A 24,283-nucleotide genomic window follows, 5' to 3' on the forward strand; every position below is an offset into this window, starting at 1 on the left:
AACAATAAAAAATCCACAAGACCCACATCGGGAAGCAAACCTAATACCCAACTCTTTTACGTTATATAATTTTGACTGGATTTTTTTATTGATATTAGAGAGATTATAAATTATATATTTCGTAAAATGCATGATGTGCTGATCGATGGTTGATTGATAGTTCGACTCATTATTTAGGATTCTGTTTATTACAAAAGTCAAATAACAAGGTTGAACCCTAAATAATGTGTTGACAAATGGTCTTATTGCTGCTTTTAACCATGCATGGAATTATGCAATTTAAGTGCTTGCAGCAGAAGCAAAACCACCTCGGATTCAATAAAGTTGTCTTTGTAAAATTGCAAAGAAAATTGTAATATATTTAAAATACAATTAACAAAATAAATAAATTGAAATCCAGGTAAGAGAGAGGTTAGAAATACACTGCCAGTCTATCTGCCAGTTTAGAAATTGTTCTTTAAACAATGCTGCCAAACACAACTCTGGCAGCATCTGTGACTCAACACATCTTGTGACTAGGTTCTCTCACTCACTCTCTCCCACCATCTTAAAACTCCTCTCTCCCCCCAACTCTCCTTCATCCAATTTGTTCCTCATCTTCCACTCCTTTGGTTTTCATCCTCTTGAGAAACTTCCTGCTTTGAAAACTCCGTTAAGTACCCCTCAGTTTTAAATCCTGGATCCGTCACTGTTAAAAAGATTCGTCGCACCTCGTTTTTGAGTCTTGGATTCGTCGTTCAACGCACCTCATTTTTCAAATCCTAAATCCGTTGTGGTGACGAAAAATGCAAGACCACATTGGCATTCCTGCTTGCTTCTCCTCAGGTGAGAAGTTAAGTGATGATGCATCAGCTGTGGCTAGGTCAGGCCACAGTGTCTACATGTCAGTGTACAGAGCCAAGATAGCTGATCAGAGTCGATTGATCACGATCACATGGTGCAAAAACCTGCTCCTCCATGGCCTATCGGTGACCATGGAGGGCCAGGATGGAGATCAAACCCAGCAGCACACCCAACACAGCTTCAAAGTTGAGCTCAAGCCATGGTACTTCTGGAGGAAACAAGGCTCCAAGCGCTTGGTGGTTGATGGGAAAGCAGTGGAGATCTTCTGGGACCTCAAGGCCGCAAAATTCAACGGCGGGACGGAGCCCAAATCAGAGTACTACGTTGCGGTTCTTTGTGACAAGGAAGTTGTTTTGTTTCTTGGTGATCTCAAAAAAGATGCATACAGAAAAACAGGTTTTAGACCTGCCCTCACCGATCCCACTTTGGTTTCTAAAAAAGAGCACATTTTTGGTAAGAAAAAGTTTTCCACAAAAGCTAAGTTTTATGAGAAAGGCAGGCTGCACGAAATTGCAATTGAATGCAAACACAGAGGCGGCGGTGGCGGTGGGAGCATTGGGAGTGGAAGTACCCTAAATGGGGTGGAGCCGGAGTTGGAGATTAGGGTTGATGGGCATTTGGTGGTTCATGTGAAGCATCTTCAATGGAAGTTTAGAGGTAATGAGTCCATTCGTATCAACAAGTTGAGAATTGAGGTCTATTGGGATGTCCATGACTGGCTTTTTAGTCCTGGATTAAGGCATGCATTGTTTATTTTCAAGCCAAGTTTGCCTGCTTCAAGTACCTCTCTGCCACCGTTATCGAGAACCTCGTCGTCCTCGCTGCCATTTTCTTCATCGGCATCAACTCCATTGTCATCTCAGACTAGTTCTGCATCAGTAGAAGGGATTAATGCAAGTTCTGCTTGTTCATCCGAGTTTTGCTTGTTTCTTTATGCCTGGAAGGTTGAATGAGAAAATGTATCCATCTCTTGGTAGACTATACTCATCATAGACATTACTGTGACGGTATTTCAAGTTCGCATGATGATAATTCCTCAAGTTATTCATGTATATTAACATTTTTACATGATATTACGTAATTGATTTGGAATATCATTGGTTTCATCACTAGAGGAATGAGCTAGGGTGGAAAACGACATGGGACATCAAGGAATGGGGACAGCATGGGACGGTGAGGATGCAGATTATTTTGTGTGTTGGAGGATTGGATTGCTAAAAGAGGAGGTGGGGCCCATGAGGGAGAGGGGTTGGAGGTCAGTTACAGCTGGGATTGAACAAATGGGCAGGATTGGAGAAAGACAGACAAAATACACAAATGAATGCCCAATAAGTTTCCAACCTAGAGAGGCATCTTTCCACATATTATATATTTTTTTAATACAAAATTTCTGTTTCCTCTTTCTTGATCTAATCTTGATAATTGAGCAAATTTCTTCTACCAACATGTGGATGTGTGAATGTGATGTCTTCAAACTTAATATAAAGAAATATTAGATAATATGTTGAAAGGCTAATGAATGGCTGTATCTAGCATAAAATGTCGGATATGTGATAGAGATGAGAGGAGTTGTTGATGATGATTGAACCTCTAATTGCAACATTTTCCATATATGCACCACATATGAATATATATAAATTTATTTATTTGCTTTTTTTTTATTTAGGAAAACTAGTAAAAATGATTCGAAAATTTTAAATTTTAACGATAATAACAAAATAAAGGGTAAAGTGAATAATATCAAGATTGACTTTTTAATATAAAAATATGATTTTTCGTTAAAATAAATAGTACCGAGAGTTTTTCGTTAAAGATCTGTTATTTTTTCTCTTTCACTACTTTTTATATTGTTTTTTCACAGTATGGAGAAAATTTCGATAGAAATAACCGATCAAGTCGTTCGCAAGACAACTTTCTTAGAGATTCTTTTGTATTTTAGCTTTACTCAAGTGGTATGACGTCACGTTGTCGTCAGCCACGTTCAACCATGGAATCCAAATTGAGACGGTGGATAATGAAGGAGGGCGTGGACGATGAGGCGGACGAATCGGTGTCATTGAGGATTTCGTCGACCGTGCGGCGGGGGATGGAGCTAAGGTCGTCGTCATTGTCGAAGAGGGACGAAGCTCTGGGTGTTGGGTGCAACCAGCGGCGGAGTTCGATTTAGGATTTGATGGGGCTCTAATGAGAATGGTCAGAAATAGCCGGTAGCGGTGTGATGAGATTTGGCGTCGTGAGGTTGCGTGGAGTGTTGATTAGTCTTGTGGGTTGTGATTTTCTGAGGGGAAGATAGACGGGGAGGAGAGTTTTGAGAGAGAGGAAGACAGAGGGGACAAAGAAAAAGAGGGAGGAGAGGTCGATGTTTCGAGAGATGATGGAGAAAAAGAATGAGGCAGAATGTCTGCGCTGCTTCTCATTTCTTTTGTCTGATTAAATCACGTCAAAATTTTATATTTTTATTATGAATTGAATAAATTGTTAGTGATTTCCGCACTAATATTTTTTTCATCTTCAGCATTTGAATTGAATAAATTAAAAAAGAATAAAAGACAAAAAATAAAATTTCGCTAAACTAAAGTCGTGCCCGTTTGATGAAACTAGCAGATACCTTGGAAACACTTTTCCTTTTTTTTTTTTTTTTTTTTCTTGTATGGGGTCATAAAATTGAGACTATTCCTTTTTGGTTCGATTTCGGGCGTTTTTGGTTCCGTTTAGGATTTTTTGGTATTTTTCCACCTCTACTTACATGTATTTAATACAATCATCATCTGTATTTAATACAATCACCATCTCAATCAGATAGTGATTGTATTAAATACATATATTTACATGAACATATTTGACCGTTAGAGAATGATTGTATTTAATACATATAAGTATTATAGTCAAACCCCAAATTGGGATTAGTACATACCTCAAATTATTATGAGGAATTTTTTTTTTGGACAAATATAAAATTCATTACCAACAAGGAATAAGTACAATAGAGGCTCAAATACAAGTTAAGCACAAAAAATCAGATGGGCTCAAAAACACAGAAGACAAAGCCCAAAGCCAGCCTTGGAGCCCAACCCACAAAAAAACAACACATAAAAACTCTAAGAATCTTGGCCTCCTGAAATCAAAGAAGTACGGGGGAAGAAAGATTTCATGTACAACATCGCCAACAAGGACGAACATAGGGAAGGGCCGACAAAGGTGGTGGTGCGAACACCTGAGCCCAAGCTCTACACAAACTCTCATACATTCGCAACAATCGCGATGAAAATAGGCAGTACCTAAACAGAATTGGGGTTATAAGAGGAGAGAACAATCTTAAGAGGAATTTTGTACTTCATTTTATTAAAAACATTTGTTTCTGCATTGAAAAATTGTGGCTATAAAAAGAAACTATTATAATAGTTTCTAGAGGAAAGAAACTATTATATCCTTCCACCTCCTTCCGCCAGAACATGATCAAGACCCAACCTTGATGCCCAAAGAAAACCATGTTTAAGGCCTGCAAGTTCGGCTTACAGAACCGAATATTATCCTATAGAAACCGCACCTGCAGCTACGATTTGACCGTACATATTCCAAATGCTAAATCTGGAATACTTCAAGCCACTGATTTTGTGACAAAACCATCAGAACACGTCCAAACTTGCACTGCTTATCGCAAACACCTGCTTGGTTGGGGCTGGCTTCAAGAAACACCTGCTCCATTTTTGTGGCAATTCTTATATGAATCATATATTATTTTTGTTTTCTGAAATAACAACATATCTTTGTTTTTGTTATTGTGTTTAGTTAAGATGACGTGTTATCAACTTTCACGTCTCTGTTATAAATAAAGTAGTCTGTCTGTCTATAAATATTATTTTACGGTGTTTATTTCACTCTTTTCATAAATGAAGAAAACAATTAATCACGAGTGCCTAGCCCGTCAACTCAAAATGGTCGTTCTTTTTTCTTTTCTTTTTTTTCTTTCTTTGAGCATGCAGAAGGGTCATTCTTAAATTCACCTAAAAATGACCCAAATTAATTACAATTATTAAAACTAATCTTCATTATTCTAATCCTTCTCATTGATTTTAGAATCTAGTTAAAGAAAAAAAATATGTTAATCTTCTCTTATGCTTGCATAAGCTGTATTGAAGTTTAATCTCTTAAATTACTTTGGGAAATCATGAAGCATTTTCGTTGACTTTGGATTGAGAAAGGTACACAGTTGTCTAATTTTTTCAATAATTTGTGCATAACATATTTTGAGTCTCTTACTTGGTTGCATAATTTTGAGAGCAAAAGAGTTGGTTTGAATATGAAATTGGAGGCTTTCTGCCACTTAAACATCTATGCGCACTATAAAATTTCAATTTAGCAATAATGAATCATAAAATTTTAAAATTAGTATTTATATGAATGGAGTTTATGAGATCACTATGCAAACCATAACAATTTTTTATTGGGAAAACAGTAAGAAAATTGAGGTTTCACTATAAAATCAATTAGTAATAAGGGAAGTAGGCTAAGTAGCTTAACGACTTATAAGCACATGAAAAGTCTTTCCTCTCATCAATGTTGTATTCATTCTTAACACGTCTCATCATGTGTGACGAATTTTCAAAGCTAACACTTGCACAACACAACTCGGGTGACGTGTAGCACGTGGGGCCATTGGGCTTCACATGTATATAAAATCAATTGGTAAGAAGGGGAGTATGTTGAGTAGTTTAACGACTTATAAGCACATGAAAAGTCTTTTCTTTCATCAATGTGAGATTCATTCTTAACACGTCTCATCATGTGTGACAAATTTTCAAACCTAACACTTGCACAACACAACTTGGGTGACATGGAGCACGTGAGGCCATTGGACTTCACACGTGGACTAACTTGCTCTTATACTATGAAGAAGTTGATGCCCCATCATAAAATCAATTGCTTATATGAAGAATAGCTCACCTACTTATAAGCATGTGCAAAGTCTCAACTCTTATTAATGTAATATTTATTCTCAACATAATTCTATTTATTTCTTAAATTTAATTGCATATATCAACCAAAAGTAACAAAATTAAGTAGAAAAATGTGGATTTATCATTTTTTTAATAGTAATGCTACATTTACCATATATTTATACAGTCATTCATATCATCTCTCTAATAAAGATAAGATTCATCAATATATATGTGACTTATCTTTATTAAAAACATAGTATAAAAGATGATACAAATATATTGTAAGATTATGCATTTTTTATTTATGAATCTCAACTCTTGTCTCCCACTTAGTTGGTGACTCGTACTGTTTGCCCTTTACAAGACATAAAGGACAAACAAAGAATGAATACATTAGGCCACCATGTTTTGCATATCTTTTCTTCTCACCTCTTCCCCCACCCCGCCCAACACCCACATAACTAGGAACATATTTAAAAATTCAACCCGCATAAAGTCAACCAATAAACAAAGAGTAAAGCTAAAGACATCAAATTTTTTAAACTAAATTTACAAACTAAAAAAATGTGGTTATAGATGATTGTATTATTAATTAAGTATCGATTAACGTGTTTGTTTCTTATTGGTGATACATCATTTAGTTTGCAACTTTATTTAAAAAATTTGGTCTCCCTAACATTACTCATAAAAAAAAAAACCATACACATCTACAACAGAAACTTGGAATTTTTAATACTTCTAACCCCAAAATATTAGTTCTTATTACTACTGTCTAGTGATATTATTCTTCGCTTGTACCTAAGAGTTCTTAGATTCGATCATTGCCAAAAGTGAATTTAAACTACATTATTAATACCTAATTATGAACACTCTTTCATGCTCTTAGAATAGATAATATTGTCTTTTTTCAGAAGAAAAAAAAATTATACATGAAAACTCATAACCCCACCCTTTCGGTGCACTTTAGGGCCACTTAAACACTCCAATCAAATATTAAACTATTTTTTAACTAAATTATCTGCATGTTTTGAATCCCTAATTTGGCCCTTTTGACCTCTTACGCAAAAACCCAATTTTTTATTTTGGGACTTGTGTATAAAGGGTAGCAAGTGCCAGTTCATACCATCACCTCCAGAATCAGATTCTAAAGTGTTTTTATCTCTCTACACTGTTTCTCTCTCTAAAGTTTCAATCTTTTGGGGATTTGCAAGTAAAAGTTGCGAGATGGCATCGCATGGGATTCTGTTGGCTTTACTTCTTGTGCTCTCTTGCTTATCCCAAACCTCCTATGGGATTGTCCTCTTTTCTTCTCTCAAGGATAGTCTCTTTGTCACCGCTTCACACACAGAAAACCAGGGTAAATACAGACATTTAACTTAAAACTTTCCAACTTTCCAACTTTCTAGTTCAATATCTTGATTCATCATTTGGGTTTCTTTATAATTTCATGGTAAGTCACGAATTTTACAGTTTTCGAATTAGGGAAGATAAACAAAATTTGATAGGGATATGATTTCTGCACTCCTTTCTCTCTTCTGCACTTCGTCCTTCTCTTGTCTTCGATTTGTTCGATCAAAATACGAAATAGAAGGAGTGCAAAAGATGAAAATGCTAGAATCAAAATTACTTCTCCAACTTTCTAGTCCAAACTCCTTATTTTGCAACAAGGTTTCCTATATTAATTTTGCTGTTTTTTCTCTTTTTCAATTGGGTTTTTTTTAATCTTTTCATTGCAAATTATGAATTTTTTTTTAAGTTTCTATATATTTTTTAAAATATAACAGAAATATGAAAGAAAAATGATTTCTGCACTTTTTTTTCTTTTCACACTCATGTCTTGCACTTTTTTCTATCCACCGGTATAAAGAAAATGGAAGCATCAAAATTATTACCGAAAATCTCCAACTTTCAAATCCATAGTATAAGTAATGCTAAGAAAATTAAATTTGTTGACAAAATTTTGGAAACGAAGTTGATAATTGATTTATTATTTAAATATTAATAAACGCGTTTATTCTTATTGATAACATATTAGTTAATTTGCACATTTATCTTTTTAGCATCACTCTCCTTCAAATTTTGCGAACCTTTCCATTTTCTGGTCCAAAATCTTCATTTTTCCAATTTACTTAATGAATTTCACACTTCCCAAAGCTGATATAAACACATACACAAAAAGTCTCTAACTTTCGACTCCAAAACCCCAACTTCCCGACTGGGTTTTCTTTAATTTTTTATTTTAATTAACGAGGTAATCTAAAATTAGATTCTTAATCCATGTTAATTTTTTTTGCAGTTCTGAAAGCAGGGATAGACAAGCTCACCGTTTCATGGGGTCTAAACCAGAGCTACGAAGCCGGCACCGACTCAACCTTCAAGACCATCAAGGTCAAGCTATGCTTCGCGCCGGTGAGCCAAGTCGACCGCGGGTGGCGGAAGACCGTCGACAAGCTCGCCATGGACAAGACATGCCTGTTCAAGATCGTCGAAAGGCCGTACACCAGCAACAAGTCCAACGACAGCTTCGACTGGATCATCGAGCGCGACGTGCCGGGCGCCACCTACTTCGTACGCGCCTACGCTTTCAACGCCGCGGGTCAGGAGGTGGCGTACGGTCAGACTACCGACGCTAAAAAGACCGCCAACTTGTTTGTGGTCGAGGGAATCACCGGGCGCCACCTGTCGCTTGACATTGCGTCGGTTGTCTTCAGTGCTTTCTCGGTTTTGTCGCTGGCTGGTTTCTTTATTGCTGAGAAGAGAAGGGCAAAGTCGTCATAAAAATAATATGCAGTGGTCAAGTTGGTCAAATGCTGGATTATAATTTGCATGTTTTTGAGTTTATTTTCTCTTTATTTTTTTTATTTAAAGAAAAAAAAGTATGTTAGAGTGAAATAGTAAAGTTTACTTGAAAAAAATGTGATTGTACGTTTTGATGCAAACGTTATAAGATTCCGAACGTTAGAGTAAATGCGTAAGACTGATGCTAAAGTTAATATTCTTAAACAATTGAGTTATAAGTCTTTTTTTTTAATCAAAACTGACTAAAATCGTGAATGCTTTGATCTTTGACGTGTGTTAGTCTCACTATGAGATTTTCGTACATTAACGGTTAAAAAAATTATGAACCATCAAAATTGCAAGCAGATTAGTTGTTCGATACTCGTTTGCGAAGTGTGCAAGATCGGACGTGCCTATCAACCTGCACTTTCTAAGTCTACTTGGAATGGATGAACATAGTGAAAACTAGTATGAAACTATTTAGTCAAAGGTCAGCTAGAAGAAATTGTGTTAAGAGTATTTGTCTTTACACCCGAAAGACGAGACCGAGGTCCTATGTTCGATTCACCTCTCCCACAACATAGCTTGTATCAAAATTACAACAAAAGTTCAGCTGGTTTTCAGGGAACAGACCAAGTTTTTGCAGAGCACGAATGCAAAGCAACAACACAGGTAATGACAGTCAAATAGTGAATTTGTATATAACGTTCCCATAGGAGTACAGATTACAGAACATGATATGCTTGCCTACTCTCCCAAAACAATGCAGCGGGAAGAGAACTATTTAACAACGAGCCCTTTCGAGCTTTATGCATAACTATTGTCGATAATCACACATCTCCAAATAACATACACAAAATTCAGAAGAAATAGTTACTAACTTCTTGGTGCCGTTTATCTTGTACGTCTGTTTGAGGAATGAATTGCATGTCTGTGCTCGCCATTCGGTCAGTACCAGTAAGTGAAAGCTTACCATCATAAACATCTACGTATCCACAAGCATTTGTCCCGGGGATGGAGATTTAGAAGGCAAGACTCGGGAAGAATCTCAAATTCCTTGATCGCGGGATTGAATATAAAAATCGATGGTTATTATAACTTCCATTCCTATAGATCTCTAAACTCTGAACTATGTTGTGTGTAATTAAACCAGTTAAACTGCAAGACTGTCACGTATGAAAAAGAAATTGAGGAAATGATGCAACAAAGGTTTGGAAACGAATACTTTGCTTGAAGAAAAAGCCTCCCTCAGGATTCAGCATCTTGCTTGCAGTCCAAGGTTGCTATCATTATCTATTCTAAAATTGAGGAGGAATTGACTGTTCATTCAGCTACAGTCAATTGTTTGCCCCATGATTTCATCTCATTCACAATAAAACCATGAGATTTGGGCTGGGTTTGAAGGTTATTTATTTGAACTCAGAAGGGTAATTTTGTCCGGAGGGTTTAGGACGGATTACCCCTTGATTTCACCTTATTTGCAAGAAACCCATAAGATTTGGGTTGGGTTGGAAGGGAAATTTTGTCCTCTCGGTTTTGAGCCAATTTGGGGGTTGCTGTGTAGGTTTTCATTTGTTGTCCTTCAATGAGGGTTTCGGGGGGATGGAGGCTCTGAGAGAGAGAGAGAGAGAGAGAGAGAGAGAGAGAGAGAGAGAGAGAGAGAGAGAGAGAGAGAGAGAGAGAGAGAGAGAGAGAGAGAGAGAGAGAGATAGATGGCGACGGAGAGAGAGCGAGGGGGAGGGGTATGGGTGATAGATTTCAAAAGTGGGAGAGTGGGGATGGTCAGAGAAAACCATACGGGCCGTTCGGATCTGCCGCTGCATGCCTGGATTTCCAAAGATAAGTTCATTTTTTTACTGTTAGCTTAGATTGTCATCATTTCTGCCTTTTTATTGTGGATTATTTTCGATTTTTTTAGTGTGTTAGGTTAGGTTTTGGGGGATTCATCAGAGATATTAATTTCCCTTATTTGTTTTGTTTTCTCTCATTTTAGACATTCATCTCTTTTTCTGTCTGTTTGTTCTCTGTTTTAAGGTCGGTTATTGGGTTTTTTCGTGTGGCTTTTTATTTATTTTTCCAGGTTATAAATCTGATGGTTTTTTGTATACCAATCTTGGTTTTGTTTTTCCTGGAAAATTGTTTTTATCTGATTGTGGGTTCGTGGGTTTTAATTTCTTTCGTTCGTTTCAGGTTGCAAAGCAGGAGGTTTTGACCTAAGGGTTCAGTTCAAGGTACTGTTATTATTATTTTTAGTTCTTATAGTTTAATGTTTCGAACTGATGTGATGATTTGGTTGTGAAATGTGGGATTTCTGTTCGGCTTATGTTGCCTATGTGATGTTCTCTGTTTTTATTGCTGGGTAGAGATTCAATATATTCTAGGTCTCTAGAAAACACCTCTTTAGTTCTACGAAAGGAACTAATTAACACATTTTTCCTGAATCCCATAAGCCTGCAAGAAGCAAAACAAGCTAAGAGTCATTTATACAATATAAATGCATGAACTCTATTCGAATTCTTACTCTTATTCTCTCTATTTTTTGGCTGTTTATTTTGGACTCCCACATAGCGTCATCATTTTGGTATGCTTATGTGGTTCTTGGTTTGAAGAACAAAAGTTACCTTTGTTTTGAAATTGCAATTTAGTTGCTATCTGTGTCTGGTTGCTCCTTAGGGAGTGAGTGAGGGCACACAGTAAGCAATCATGGGACACACTCCATGCTGTTCTAGGAGAAATGAGAAAAGGGTTTTATTTTCTTTGCCAAGGAGAAATGAGAAAAGGGTTTTATTTTCTTTGCCAATCTCTGCAAGAATTCTCAACTTTATTAATTTTTCTACACTTTGTGGGTTTGAGGTAGTGCGGGAAGAGGCCAAACATCAAACATGGAAGCTTCACTGAAGAGGAAGACAACATTATCTGCAGCCTCTACAACCAGATAGGAAGCCGACAAGTAAACAAATTTAAATGGTTATTTTTTTTAATTTCTTAATTTATAATCTGCAACATTTAATCCCTTTACATGATTTTGTCTAGAATTCGTTTAAAGATTTAAAATTTCTCTCCACTCTGTTAATGAGTTTGATTTTCCCCCATTTGTTTTGCAGTTTGAGTCTATTGAGTTCTGCGGATTCACTCAATTGCAATCATCTCTTCTGCAATTAATCTCTACCTTCATTGTTAGATGTGTTAATACTTGGAATGTGGTTGATCATATTGCCATCTGTTTTGCAGTTGGATGTATTAATACTTGAAATGTGTGTGATCATATTGCCAGTGTTTGCTTATTTTTTTACAGCACTTGCACTGTGAAGTCAATGAAATCGGGTTCCTTTTGTCCAGTTTATAAAATTTCATATCAGCGTAGAAGTATGAATCATGATAATTTTATGTTTGTGCTGGACTGTTAGAGGCTACAATTGTTTTATGTGAAATCATTTACTTTCATCATAATGAGTTCACTTCTAGGATAATGCAACCTTTAAAGAGAAAGGATACGTTCAGACCAACAAAAAAAAAAAAAAAAAGGGAAGGGATACATCCATTCTTTTGTTTAAGATCAAAACTATTTGTGAGTCATATTTATAAGCAAGTGTTTATATTAGGAGGTGGTATGTTGACTAAGCTTTTCAGTTAGAAGGTGGAGGTGTCTTTGAGGTTTAATACAGTACATAGGTGGATTCTTTAATATTAGATTGGATTTTCAAAATTTTTAGTACGTTAGGTCTGGTTTTGGGGGATTCATATCTCTCTTTATTCCCTTATTTGTTCCATTTTCTATTATTTTGGGGATTCACTCTCTGTTTGTTCTTTGTTTTAAGGTCAGTTGCTTTTTTTTTTTTTTGTGGGTTTTCAATTTGTTAATTTGTTTAGTTGTGGTTAATTTTACAGTTTAATTGTTTCCTCTAATCTGGATTGTTAAGTTTTGGGCGGTTTTTTTTTTCCCAAAATGGAGTTTATAATGTATTTAGATTGGGAACACAATCTTTGTTGAATTCTAAGTTTTTATCCACTTTTGCATTTTTCCCCTTCAATGGTTTCAATTCATTGTTGTTTTAGTATAACTATTGCTCTCTAAGCTGCGAAATTAGGTGTAAGAAAATCTTTTGTGTACTTATATGGAATTGTTGATTTCCATGGAAGTTAAGGATGCGTATAATTGTATTGTGGGCTTTTGGATCTGTTGGCTTTTATGTTTTGATCAAAATTGTTGATGTCTTTTGTGGAATTGAGTTTCGGCCTTGAATCGGAGACATGGGTGCTTGAGAACGCTTAATTTTTACATGCATTGTAAAGTGTTTGTAATTGTAAACATGTTTGAATCTTATACTTTCTATTTTTTTTTCTTTTTTTGTTTGCATTTTTTAGGCAAGCAAAACGATGTAAACTAGCGATTTACGGTGGCTTTGAAACGGTGACTTGCTCTTATAAAGTTTTTAATTTTTTATTTTAATTAACGAGGTAATCTAAAATTAGATTCTTAATCCATGTTAATTTTTTTTGCAGTTCTGAAAGCAGGGATAGACAAGCTCACCGTTTCATGGGGTCTAAACCAGAGCTACGAAGCCGGCACCGACTCAACCTTCAAGACCATCAAGGTCAAGCTAGGCTTCGCGCCGGTGAGCCAAGTCGACCGCGGTTGGCGGAAGACCGTCGACAAGCTCGCCATGGACAAGACATGCCTGTTCAAGATCGTCGAAAGGCCGTACACCAGCAACAAGTCCAACGACAGCTTCGACTGGATCATCGAGCGCGACGTGCCGGGCGCCACCTACTTCGTACGCGCCTACGCTTTCAACGCCGCGGGTCAGGAGGTGGCGTACGGTCAGACTACCGACGCTAAAAAGACCGCCAACTTGTTTGTGGTCGAGGGAATCACCGGGCGCCACCTGTCGCTTGACATTGCGTCGGTTGTCTTCAGTGCTTTCTCGGTTTTGTCGCTGGCTGGTTTCTTTATTGCTGAGAAGAGAAGGGCAAAGTCGTCATAAAAATAATATGCAGTGGTCAAGTTGGTCAAATGCTGGATTATAATTTGCATGTTTTTGAGTTTATTTTCTCTTTATTTTTTTTATTTAAAGAAAAAAAAGTATGTTAGAGTGAAATAGTAAAGTTTACTTGAAAAAAATGTGATTGTACGTTTTGATGCAAACGTTATAAGATTCCGAACGTTAGAGTAAATGCGTAAAACTGATGCTAAAGTTAATATTCTTAAACAATTGAGTTACAAGTCTTTTTTTTTTTTTAATCAAAACTGACTAAAATCGTGAATGCTTTGATCTTTGACGTGTGTTAGTCTCACTATGAGATTCTCGTACATTAACGGTTAAAGAAATTATGAACCATCGAAATTGCAGTCAGATTAGTTGTTCGATACTCGTTTGCGAAGTGTGCAAGATCGGACGTGCCTATCAACCTGCACTTTCTAAGTCTACTTGGAATGGATGAACATAGTGAAAACTAGTATGAAACTATTTAGTCAAAGGTCAGCTAGAAGAAATTTGTGTTAAGAGTATTTGTCTTTACACCCGAGAGACGAGACCGAGGTCCTATGTTCGATTCACCTCTCCCACAACATAGCTTGTATCAAAATTACAACAAAAGTTCAGCTGGTTTTCAGGGAACAGACCAAGTTTTTGCAGAGCACGAATGCAAAGCAACAACACAGGTACTGACAGTCAAATAGTGAACTTGTATATAACGTTCCCCATAGGAGTACAGATTACAGAACATGAGAAGCTTGCCTACTCTCCCAAAACAATGCAGTGGGAAGAGAACTATTTAACAACGAGCCCTTTCGAGCTTTATGCGTAACCATTGTCGATAATCACACATCTCCAAATAACACACACAAAATTCAGAAGAAATAGTTACTAACTTCTTGATGCCGTTTATCTTGTACGTCTGTTTGAGGAATGAATCGCATGTCTGTGCTCGCCATTCGGTCAGTACCAGTAAGTGAAGGCTTATCATAAGCATCTACGTACCCATAAGCATTTGTCCCGGGGATGGAGATTTAGAAGGCAAGACTCGGGAAGAATCTCAAATTCCTTGATCGCGGGATTGAATATAAAAATCGATGGTTATTATAACTTCCATTCCTATAGATCTCTAAACTCTGAACTATGCTGTGTGTAATTAAACCAGTTAAACTGCAAGACCGTCACGTATGAAAAAGAAATTGAGGAAATGATGCAACAAAGGTTTGGAAACGAATACTTTGCTTGAAGAAAAAGCCTCCCTCAGGATTCAGAATCTTGCTTGCAGTCCAAGGTTGCTATCATTTGGGCTAAAGCTTTCACTTAATTTAACAGCACCGAGTTGCCGTCACCAGACGGATGAATGATCTGGGAAATAAGCTTCTCCGGCAGCTTTTTAGAGGCCTGCAAAGGATATCCACAAAAACATGAATCCAAAATCTCAAGAAGCTACTTATGTATAGTTTAAGATGTTTACTGTCCTGAGAAACTAACCTGGAAGTGCCTCATGTGCAGTATTGGTTCGCACCCAACATCCGCAACTGACTTTCCATTGGGAGTTTGCAGTTTGAAACGGCCTGCTTCATATGCGGAAAGGGTATTATTTGTCTCATCGGGCAGGTGGTGGCAAACTTTCAGGAGGGAGGTGAGAGAATTCATCTGGCATTTTACATTAAAGACTGCGTGAGAAACCTTAGCTCAAGCATGTCCTAATCACCAACTTGAATATATTTAATTATCTCTACTGATTTAATTTGTAATAAGAATCGCCAAGACAAACTATTACAGAAGAAAACCTGGTATAAACTATTCTTGCAACCATTAAGGGTGAAACTAACGATTTAGGTACTTTTCTAAGAATATCCTTGATTCGTACTTATACTTTCCAAAATTATTATCAGATATCATGCTCGAAAACATTTGGGATGTGTTAAACCTATGTAAATTATCAAAATCAAACCCAAAAAAGGAAACGCTGACCTTCATGTATGGACAGGATGCACAGCCACCGTTGATGGAACATCCCTCCCCACTGGAAACTCCAGGTATGACAGGTAGTATGACATCACCTACTTTTACAGAGTCAAGGCCAGGGGAAGAACTTGACGTTGTCACTGAGTCTGATGAAACTGGAAATACAATTTCTACATTAATTTCTGCTCCTCCAGACCTCACAGAACCTAACAAACTACGAACTGCTGCTACAATTGAAGTCACCATTCCAGATTCCGTTCCTAACACAAACTGAAGGTGCTCGTTGACATTTCTATCCAAAGCCTCCTGAATTCTCTGTTTTATGAAATCTAGTATGTTCTGGGTAGAACCCACAACCCCCATTCCTCTTCTCTTTGCTTCCATTGCCAAAGAAAACATTTCTCCGGGGACCTCGAAATGAGCAGTTAGATAAGCGTCGCAGTACATTTCTTTTATCCTGTCAACAACTTCATTTCCAAATAAATGGTGTACTATGCATGTCCCATCCTGATACAAGAAATTTGCATCATCAGCAATAAATAAGCAGCGAGAGGACCACAATCAGAAAATGCAAGGAAAACTGCAGAAAGAAAAATTCCGACGCTATCCTTGAGTTACCTGAAAATAATGAAGGCGAGGTAGCAAAGATATGATTGAGTCTCTATTATGTTTTGGATGTATCTCAGCAATTTCTTCATCAGTCATCTTAGTCATCTGCTGAAGTAATTCTCGAATATTTGCACCCATGTAAGAATCAGGCCCGTACCATATGTTTGCATCTGGAACTTGAACAAAAGCCTGTATAAGACGAGGAACTAGACATTATTACAATAGCCAGAAGAAAGAAAATGAGTACCAATTGATTTTGTGGACATTGCGGAATTTCAATACGATTAAGATAAAGGTTTTAATTCCGGTAACCTGCAAAATGGTTTGGACAACGTTTGAAGATGTACACGTAATTGTTGGCACAATCTCATGGGCGTATGCTTTTGTCTCTAGAGAAGTATTAATGTACACAACATGCAACGAATGAGGAGACCTAGAAGCTGCCTCAAGATAGCCCATATACGAAGGGCTAGATGCAGCATCTGCCAAAGAACATCCAATTCGTTCATTTGACATCCTGTACACACCAACCTGCAATCAAAGTATATGAAAAAATGAATATATTATCAACTGCTTCACCAGTTTGCGGCACCGAACCAACATCTCATTAACTCTACTATAATAATTTTCCAACGAACCTTTGAGATATCAAGCCATTCAATCGTAAACACCCTAGTCAAAACCAACTTAACAAGTGCAACATATATTTTGCATTTCTTACTAAAACATGAATGGAAGCAAAGTAGCTACCTTTTCAAATCCAGCCTGATCAAGTATAGCTCGGACATTTTCCGACATAAAATCAACACCCAAGACTGTAATGTATTGGCAACCAGCTTTCGCCATGTTCACAGCAGAATCCGCCATGACTAAAGAATCAGATATATGGATGTGAGGCCAATGTTTCTTTGCAGCAGTTAAAATACCTTGAACCTCTGGGTCCATGTAAAAATGTGCAACAACCCCAATTTTCTTTCCCTTCAACACATTAACAAGTTCCCCAACCTTCGATTCATCAGGAGACAAGTACCTCGCCTGCAATTTAATATACAAATCAAACTTGGAATCTAATACAAATGATTGAGGGCCTCTTTTGAACTGCTTTCCGAATTGCTAAAAGTGATTTATGACCACCAAAAACGCTTCTGACTACATTTAGCTATTGGGTCATAGAACCATTTTCTGCACAAGCACTTTCAAGTGGTTTTGAGGAAGCACTTTGAAGTGCTTTTACAGGAAGCATTTAATATTTTAACACCAATTTCGAAACTTTTCTAATAAAGCACTTCTAACAGGCAATATAATCATATAAATCAACCAGAAACACAATCCATTATGCTAACCTGGGCCTCAGCGAAGCTGCCTTTTGCCTGAATTCCCTCGGCGGTGACGACGAGCGACGGGAAAGGCTCGAACGGCGGCGTACCGTGCCGCTGGGCTACCAAAGCCTTAGTCTTTTTCTGCATACTGACCAGCACATTATGCCACGTGTTAATCCTAGACCTCTGCGCGCCCGGCAATCCCACATTGAGTGACGACAAGTCGTCGGTCTTGACCCGCAACACCTCCTCCGGCGACGTGCCGTCGAGCACCGAAACCAGGCAGGAGCAGAAGCCCCTGGTGATCTCGGAATCGCTGTCAGCCGCGAATCTCATCTTGCCCTCCTCGTCCATCTCGGCCTGCAGCCACACCCGGGCCGTGCAGCCCATGACCCGGTTCGAATCAACCCGACCCGAATCATCAAACGGAGGGAGGAGAGCCGCGTAGTGCAACAGGCGTTTAACTCTGTCGATCGGCTCAGGGAGAGATTGGAACTCGGAGATCAAAGTTTGGAGCTTTAAGGGGACGAGCTCGGAGGTTTGGGAGGAGAGGGTGAGGGCGGAGCAGGAGAAGGGGGAGGCTGAGCCAGGGTTTTGGGGAGGCGGCGGCGGATGCTTTAATGGGTTGGGATTGGAAGACGGCGGCGTTTGGATGCATTTGAGGGATTTGAAGGGTGTGGGCTGGGGAGGTGGCCGGAAAGTGCTGAACTTGAAAGGGAGTGACTTGTTGGGCTTGAAAGAAGAATAGGAGGAGGCGGAGGAAGAGGAGGAGGAGACTCTGAGCGCCATGGTTGTTGTAGAGGAAGCATCCATTGGGGAGGGAAGAGAGAGAGAGAGAGAGAGCGAGAGGAGGGGTTAAAAGTGGAGGCCTTGATTGAGTGGTGGAGGCAGAGGGGCAGAAAGCAGAGGCTTTAAATGGATTTTGCTGCTCCAATGAACTTTGCCATAAAATTGAAAATTTAAGTGAAAAGGGGAATTTAGGCAACCAAGGTCCAAGAAGGCAAGAACCCAGCAAGTTCCTACCAATACATATGAAACTACGCGCCAATTTATTAAAATAAGGATTAATAATACCATATAGCAGCCCAAATCTGAGTCTCCCGACAAAATCACACGGGCCGTTAAATTTTTATCCAATAACTGAAATTATTATAATTTTAAAAGAATTTTCTGTTTGTAACCGTTTGATCAGAATCTAATTTTTTATGTAATTTGATCACAAGATTCAGATTTCTAAGTTCTTGAGAGAATCCAAATCTGCCCATCCTTTCACAATATTGGGCGCACAACATCTCCGTGGACGACAATTCAGGAGTTGGTAAGTGGACTCATCAGTTTCAGAATGACCAATTAAAGGGCATCCGCCCAGAAGGCTATTTTCATAAAGCGAGTATACTGTTATTGTAACGTTATAAACTAATAATACATGTTAGGTATGATTATATTTCATGTCATGTGGTATATGTAGCTTTTATATGAAATATGTATTATTAGCACGGAACATTACGATGACAAAATGTACTTGTGCTATAAAAGTTTCTCGCCAGTAAGGTAGATCTCACAAAGTGGATCTGCAGGTGGTGTTCGGAAAACGGCCTCTTCTTTTCATTGTGTTTTTTTTCCCCTTCTTATGGTGTTTGGATTTAATAATATCACTGAGAATTGAAAGGCGAAGCAAATAATATGAGTGCTTAAAAAGACAACAAGAGTGAAAATAATTTATTTGTTTGACGAGTTGTATCATTTCGTGTTCAAGTTCAAACATAAGATTGGCTTTTACACTTCTTTTTTAGATTTTTCTTCTTTTTATGTTCTTTTTTGTGCTACTTTTTTTAGATGTTTTCTTATTTTTATGTTTTTTGTGATATAAATTTCGATCAATTCTGACGAATTAATCAATACTAACCTGTATCTAATATAATCTTTTATCTCACGATCAAATTAAGATTGTGCAACCGATATTGTCCACATGTGTTTGATGACTTGAATACGAGTTTATCCGATATACAGATAGACGTATCGACCCTTAAAACTAGTTAGATAAACATCAATCCTAAAACTAGTTAGATAAACATCAATCCAAAAGAATATGGGTAGCGTCAAGTCATGCTCGACAATTACCTGATTGGTACGATCTCCACACCGATCAATGTCTCTTTTTTTTTTTTAAAGGATAAATTATGACCACGAAAAAAAGAAAATTAAAAAAAAAAAATCTAAGTGAGAGTCTCCACAAATTTTATATACTTTACAGTTTAATATTAATTTTCGTATTAATATTATATAAAAAATATAAGAACATCTCCAAGGAATATGTCAAAACTGATATATAAACATATAACTATAAAAAATCGTACCAAACTCTGTTCAACCGAATCTTCAATTTTTTAAGTAACGTTAAATCAATTAAATGCAAAGCCTTCTACCCTCAAAAAAGAGGGAGCAATAGATCGTTGATTGAAGAGCCAGTAAACTTATATTGATCATCAATTCGACAAGATGGACTCCAATGTGACAACAGTGTCAAATTTATTTATTGAATTTTTTAATGAATGTGATACAATATATAATAAATGTTATTCTGTATTCAAGTATTTGGAGCAAAAAATTATATAAAATGTCAGATTACAACATAAGTCATCAAATATCATTTTGATGTTTTAAATTTGACATCTTCTTTTAAGATGCTTTTAATCATAAAATCTCACTTTAAGACATCTTTTTATCATTTCTTAGAAAAAATAAAAATAATACAGGTTGATGCACTTTTTTTCCCAATTGTCGTGGTGTAAATGATGCAACATTTCCTATCATTGACCACCAAATCATGAATAATTTCGACCGGATTTGGATCCTCTCCTAAGCAGAGGATCCGAATCATCCTGACCAAGAAACACGGACCGTTGGATCAAAATTCAACGGTTATAATTATTATAATTTTTAAAAAGTCTTTCTGTTTGTAGTCGTTGGATTTTGATTCAACGGTCCGTATTCCTTAATTAGCAGGATTCAGACCCCTGTTCAGGAGAGGGTAGAAATTTTTTGTGACAATTATTCTTCCTTCCACTACAAAATCGAAGAATTATGTGGCTTGTATGCAATTTCTTGGCTCTTTGCACACAAGAAAAGTAGGAAAGTATAGTGTACACGTAGCCATGTAGCGAAGGGTGGAAGAAGTGGAAAAGTTCGTGATGTACAAGTAACGAAAGTCACATCGTGCCCGACATCAAATGCACTTTTCTTACCCTTTTTATTTTGAAAATGAATCATCTTCGAATCTATTTTGTAAAGATCTTAAAAAATTTTATATTCTAACTGTTTATTATATATTGTGCGATCAATTTTTGTTAGATACTATTTGTGTTTAATTTTAAATAAAAAAAATCAAATAATTTCTGTGACATCCCACATCGTCCAGGGGAGTGATCCTTAAATGTATATTTCCATCCCTACCTAGCACGAGGCCTTTTGGGAGCTCACTGGCTTCGGGTTCCATGGGAACTCCAAAGTTAAGCGAGTAGCGCACGAGAGCATTCCCAGGATGGGTGACCCATCGGGAAGTTCTTGTGTGAGTTCCCAAAAACAAAACCGTGAGGGCATGGTCGGGGCCCCAAGCGGACAATATCGTGCTAAGGTAGAGTCGGGCCCGGAAGTGGTCCGCCCCGGGCTGGGATGTGACAATTTGGTATCAGAGCCTAACCCTGGTCGTGGTGTGCCGACGAGGACGTCGGGCCCCTAAGGGGGGTGGATTGTGACATCCCACATCGCCCAGGGGAGTGATCCTTAAATGTATATTCCCATCCCTACCTAGCACGAGGCCTTTTAGGAGCTCATTGGGTTTCGGGTTCCATGGGAACTCCAAAGTTAAGCGAGTAGCGCACGAGAGCATTCCCAAGATGGGTGACCCATCGGGAAGTTCTTGTGTGAGTTCCCAAAAACAAAACCATGAGGGCGTGGTCGGGGCCCAAAGCGGACAATATCGTGCTACGGTAGAGTCGGGCCCGGGAAGTGGTCTGCCCTGGGTCGGGATGTGACTTGGATTGTGACATCCCACATCGCCCAGGGGAGTGATCCTTAAATGTATATTCCCATCCCTACCTAGCACGAGGCCTTTTGGCAGCTCACTGGCTTCGGGTTCCATGGGAACTTCGAAGTTAAGCGAGTAGCGCGCGAGAGCACTCCCAGGATGGGTGACCCATCGGGAAGTTCTCGTGTGAGTTCCCAAAAACAAAACCGTGAGGGCGTGGTCGGGGCCCAAAGCGGACAATATCGTGCTACGGTGGTGGAGCGGGCCCGGGAAGTGGTGCCACCCAGGCCGGGATGTGACAATTTGGTATCAGAGCCTAACCCTGGCCGTGGTGTGCCGACGAGGACGTCGGGCCCCTAAGGGGGGTGGATTGTGACATCCCACATCGCCCAGGGGAGTGATCCTTAAATGTATATTCTCATCCCTATCTAGCACGAGGCCTTTTGGGAGCTCACTGGCTTCGGGTTCCATGGGAACTCCGAAGTTAAGCGAGTAGCGCGCGAGAGCACTCCCAGGATGGGTGGCCCATCGGGAAGTTCTCGTGTGAGTTCCCAAAAACAAAACCGTGAGGGCGTGGTCGGGGCCCAAAGCGGACAATATCGTGCTACGGTGGTGGAGCGGGCCCGGAAAGTGGTGCCACCCGGGGCGGGATGTGACAATTTCTGACAGCCCGATACAAGATGAATGACTAATATGTAGGGATCTAAGTGGATCCGACTGGGATGCAATTCCTTTTATTTTAGGAAAACTAATGAAAATGACTTGAAAACTTTGAGTTTCAATCAAAATGACAAAAATGTGTTGTAAGTGAATGATACCAAGAATGACTTTTTAGAGTAAAAATATCATTTTCGTTAAAAATAAATAGTACCAAAAGTGTTTCATTAAAACTGATTTGGGCTCTTCCTCTTTTAAGTATAAAGGACCAAATAGGAAAAATTCTTATATACACTTGCGGCTGTGCTGCGGCAGGTCCGACGCGAAGGGTAAGTGGTAATTAACTATGATTGTGGCATTGTGCATGGTGTAATTTGGTTAGGAATTGTGGAATGCTAAAGGATCCTTTAGATTATTGGGGAATTATGGAGAAGGCCAAGTCCAAGTGATTAACTATGATCCGTTCAAATTATTGAAGCACTAAAGGATTCTTTGACAAATTTGTCTCCGAGTGGACTAATTGTGGAGGATACAAAAGCTTTGCTTTCAATTACCGTTGAGGTTAGTTGCACTTGTGTCCGCCGCCAAGCTAATGACATCGCTCATCGTCTATCTCGTTATGGTTTCTTTGTCGAACTTCCTTGTGCTTGGTTGGATTTTTCACCAAATTTTATTCTAGATTTACTCTTTAAGGACTATAACTCAACCTAAGCCGGCTTATGCCTCCAACTTGTGTATTTTTTCTTCTATGGTTGAATGAAAGTAGAGATGCATGAGTTTTATTTTATTAGAAGTGTTAAAATTGTTATTATGTTTCGGTGTATGACATGCATCAGAATTTAATGATAACAAATCAAATAACCAAAGATCTCGATACCTACAATATTGTGGTGCGTACTAGAAAATCTATAAAGTATATTATCAATCTATAATTTAGTTAGAATTGTTGGTTTTATTTTAATTGCATGTATCTAGACAATTGAATTTTGGTCAATTTGCGAATCGTAATGAATATGATGGTATTGTCAAAAGTGAAGATTGTCATGTTTACCGAAATGATGGTGGATTCCATTTCTCTCTTGCCTTTAATTCATTTGTCACGCTCATCATTTACTATTTGGAAGATAACAATATTCCTCTTCATTTTTATATTCGCAAAGAAATTATAAGAAAAGAGATTTTAAGAAAGGCCTAAAAAAAGACTCGAAAAAAGACGTTAAAAAAAGACACGAAGTACTTTGAGGTTTTAGGCCGGTTGGAGAAAACAGTTCACGAGTCCTCATAACCTCTCTGGCAAATTCTGAAGACGAAACCACGAGTCGGAGCATGGCCTGAGTGCATGAGCAGCAGAGGGCCATATTATCCAGAGACAGCTCGAAGAGAGCGGTAGGGTTGTGCGCCTTGCTGGTAAAGGTTCCCATTTACCGGAAGCTTTGGCGGGGATGAGGGTAAGTGAAGTTTGCCACCTGATTTAGTGAATGTCAACAAAACAAATGTGGTACCAATACGCCTGTTTCCTCTGCTTCTGATTAACAACAATTCGGTCCATTGCCGCTGAAATCGACATTTTTTAGGATGTAAAAATCGTGTTCGCTGTAATCGGTGCATGCTCAGCCAAGCATTAGTTAATCAGAGTGTAAAACTTCCTAGCAAATTTTGCAGAAGTAAGCAAAGATGATGCAAATTTGACAGAGAGAGTACGAAATGACGATAGAACTATCCGTCAAGTCAAGAACACGAGTTAGTTTATGGATCAACCTTGCCGTCTCGGTTACCTTGTTTATCCCTGCTGAAGCAAGCATGTACTAGTTCCTGTGTTTATTCTGCTAGTACAACTTTGCTTAGCTATATCTCCTACCAATCTACTGCTTTTTTAGTTTAGGTTTCGTTGCTACTTTTCTTCAACTACCAGTCGTACCGCTTCATTGCTCCTTGTTTTTCAAAAGTCTAGGGGAAAATTGGCTACTCTCACCACCAGCGCGCGAGAGTAATGGCTACAATCTTAAGTGGGAAGAACTCACATCTGACACCTAGCTGCCATCTGCCATCGCTTCATTGCTCCCTCCATTTTTCCATACCTATCCTTTTTCTTTTCTTTTTTTCTTAAGATGTTTCAAGAGATAGCTAAAACGAATTACATAATTGTCAAATATTAAAAGTGAA

At 38.3% G+C, this 24,283-nt stretch overlaps 4 protein-coding genes across 4 annotated transcripts; 3 read left to right on the forward strand and 1 right to left on the reverse strand.

Annotated features, from left to right (window-relative positions):
• Window positions 1-471: 471 nt before the first annotated feature.
• LOC137710170 (uncharacterized) lies at window positions 472-2,243 on the forward strand. The gene is made up of 2 exons (XM_068449117.2): window positions 472-1,802; window positions 1,957-2,243. Exon 1 carries the CDS (start codon window positions 786-788, stop codon window positions 1,794-1,796), a length of 1,011 nt encoding a protein of 336 aa, XP_068305218.2. The 5' UTR covers window positions 472-785; the 3' UTR covers window positions 1,797-1,802; window positions 1,957-2,243.
• Window positions 2,244-6,880: 4,637 nt separating this feature from the next.
• Window positions 6,881-8,751, forward strand: LOC137709893 (high-affinity nitrate transporter 3.2-like). The gene is made up of 2 exons (XM_068448873.2): window positions 6,881-7,140; window positions 8,080-8,751. The coding sequence occupies exons 1-2, from the start codon at window positions 7,008-7,010 to the stop codon at window positions 8,559-8,561; spliced, it is 615 nt and encodes a 204-aa protein (XP_068304974.2). The 5' UTR covers window positions 6,881-7,007; the 3' UTR covers window positions 8,562-8,751.
• A 4,279-nt stretch (window positions 8,752-13,030) lies between these two features.
• LOC148696141 (high-affinity nitrate transporter 3.1-like) lies at window positions 13,031-13,734 on the forward strand. Its single transcript, XM_088695484.1, has one exon. The coding sequence runs from the start codon at window positions 13,046-13,048 to the stop codon at window positions 13,544-13,546; it is 501 nt and encodes a 166-aa protein (XP_088551610.1). The 5' UTR covers window positions 13,031-13,045; the 3' UTR covers window positions 13,547-13,734.
• Window positions 13,735-14,227: 493 nt separating this feature from the next.
• QS (quinolinate synthase) lies at window positions 14,228-18,672 on the reverse strand. Its single transcript, XM_068448870.2, has 7 exons — window positions 17,461-18,672; window positions 16,868-17,152; window positions 16,430-16,648; window positions 16,127-16,306; window positions 15,515-16,015; window positions 15,029-15,193; window positions 14,228-14,938 (listed from the first exon to the last, which is right to left on the reverse strand). Exons 1-7 carry the CDS (start codon window positions 18,247-18,249, stop codon window positions 14,858-14,860), a joined length of 2,220 nt encoding a protein of 739 aa, XP_068304971.2. The 5' UTR covers window positions 18,250-18,672; the 3' UTR covers window positions 14,228-14,857.
• Between the last annotated feature and the right edge of the window lie 5,611 nt (window positions 18,673-24,283).

Source organism: Pyrus communis, chromosome 6 (genome assembly GCF_041283825.1).
Source record: "Pyrus communis isolate YQ-2024b chromosome 6, ASM4128382v1, whole genome shotgun sequence".
Taxonomy (NCBI): Eukaryota; Viridiplantae; Streptophyta; class Magnoliopsida; order Rosales; family Rosaceae; genus Pyrus; species Pyrus communis.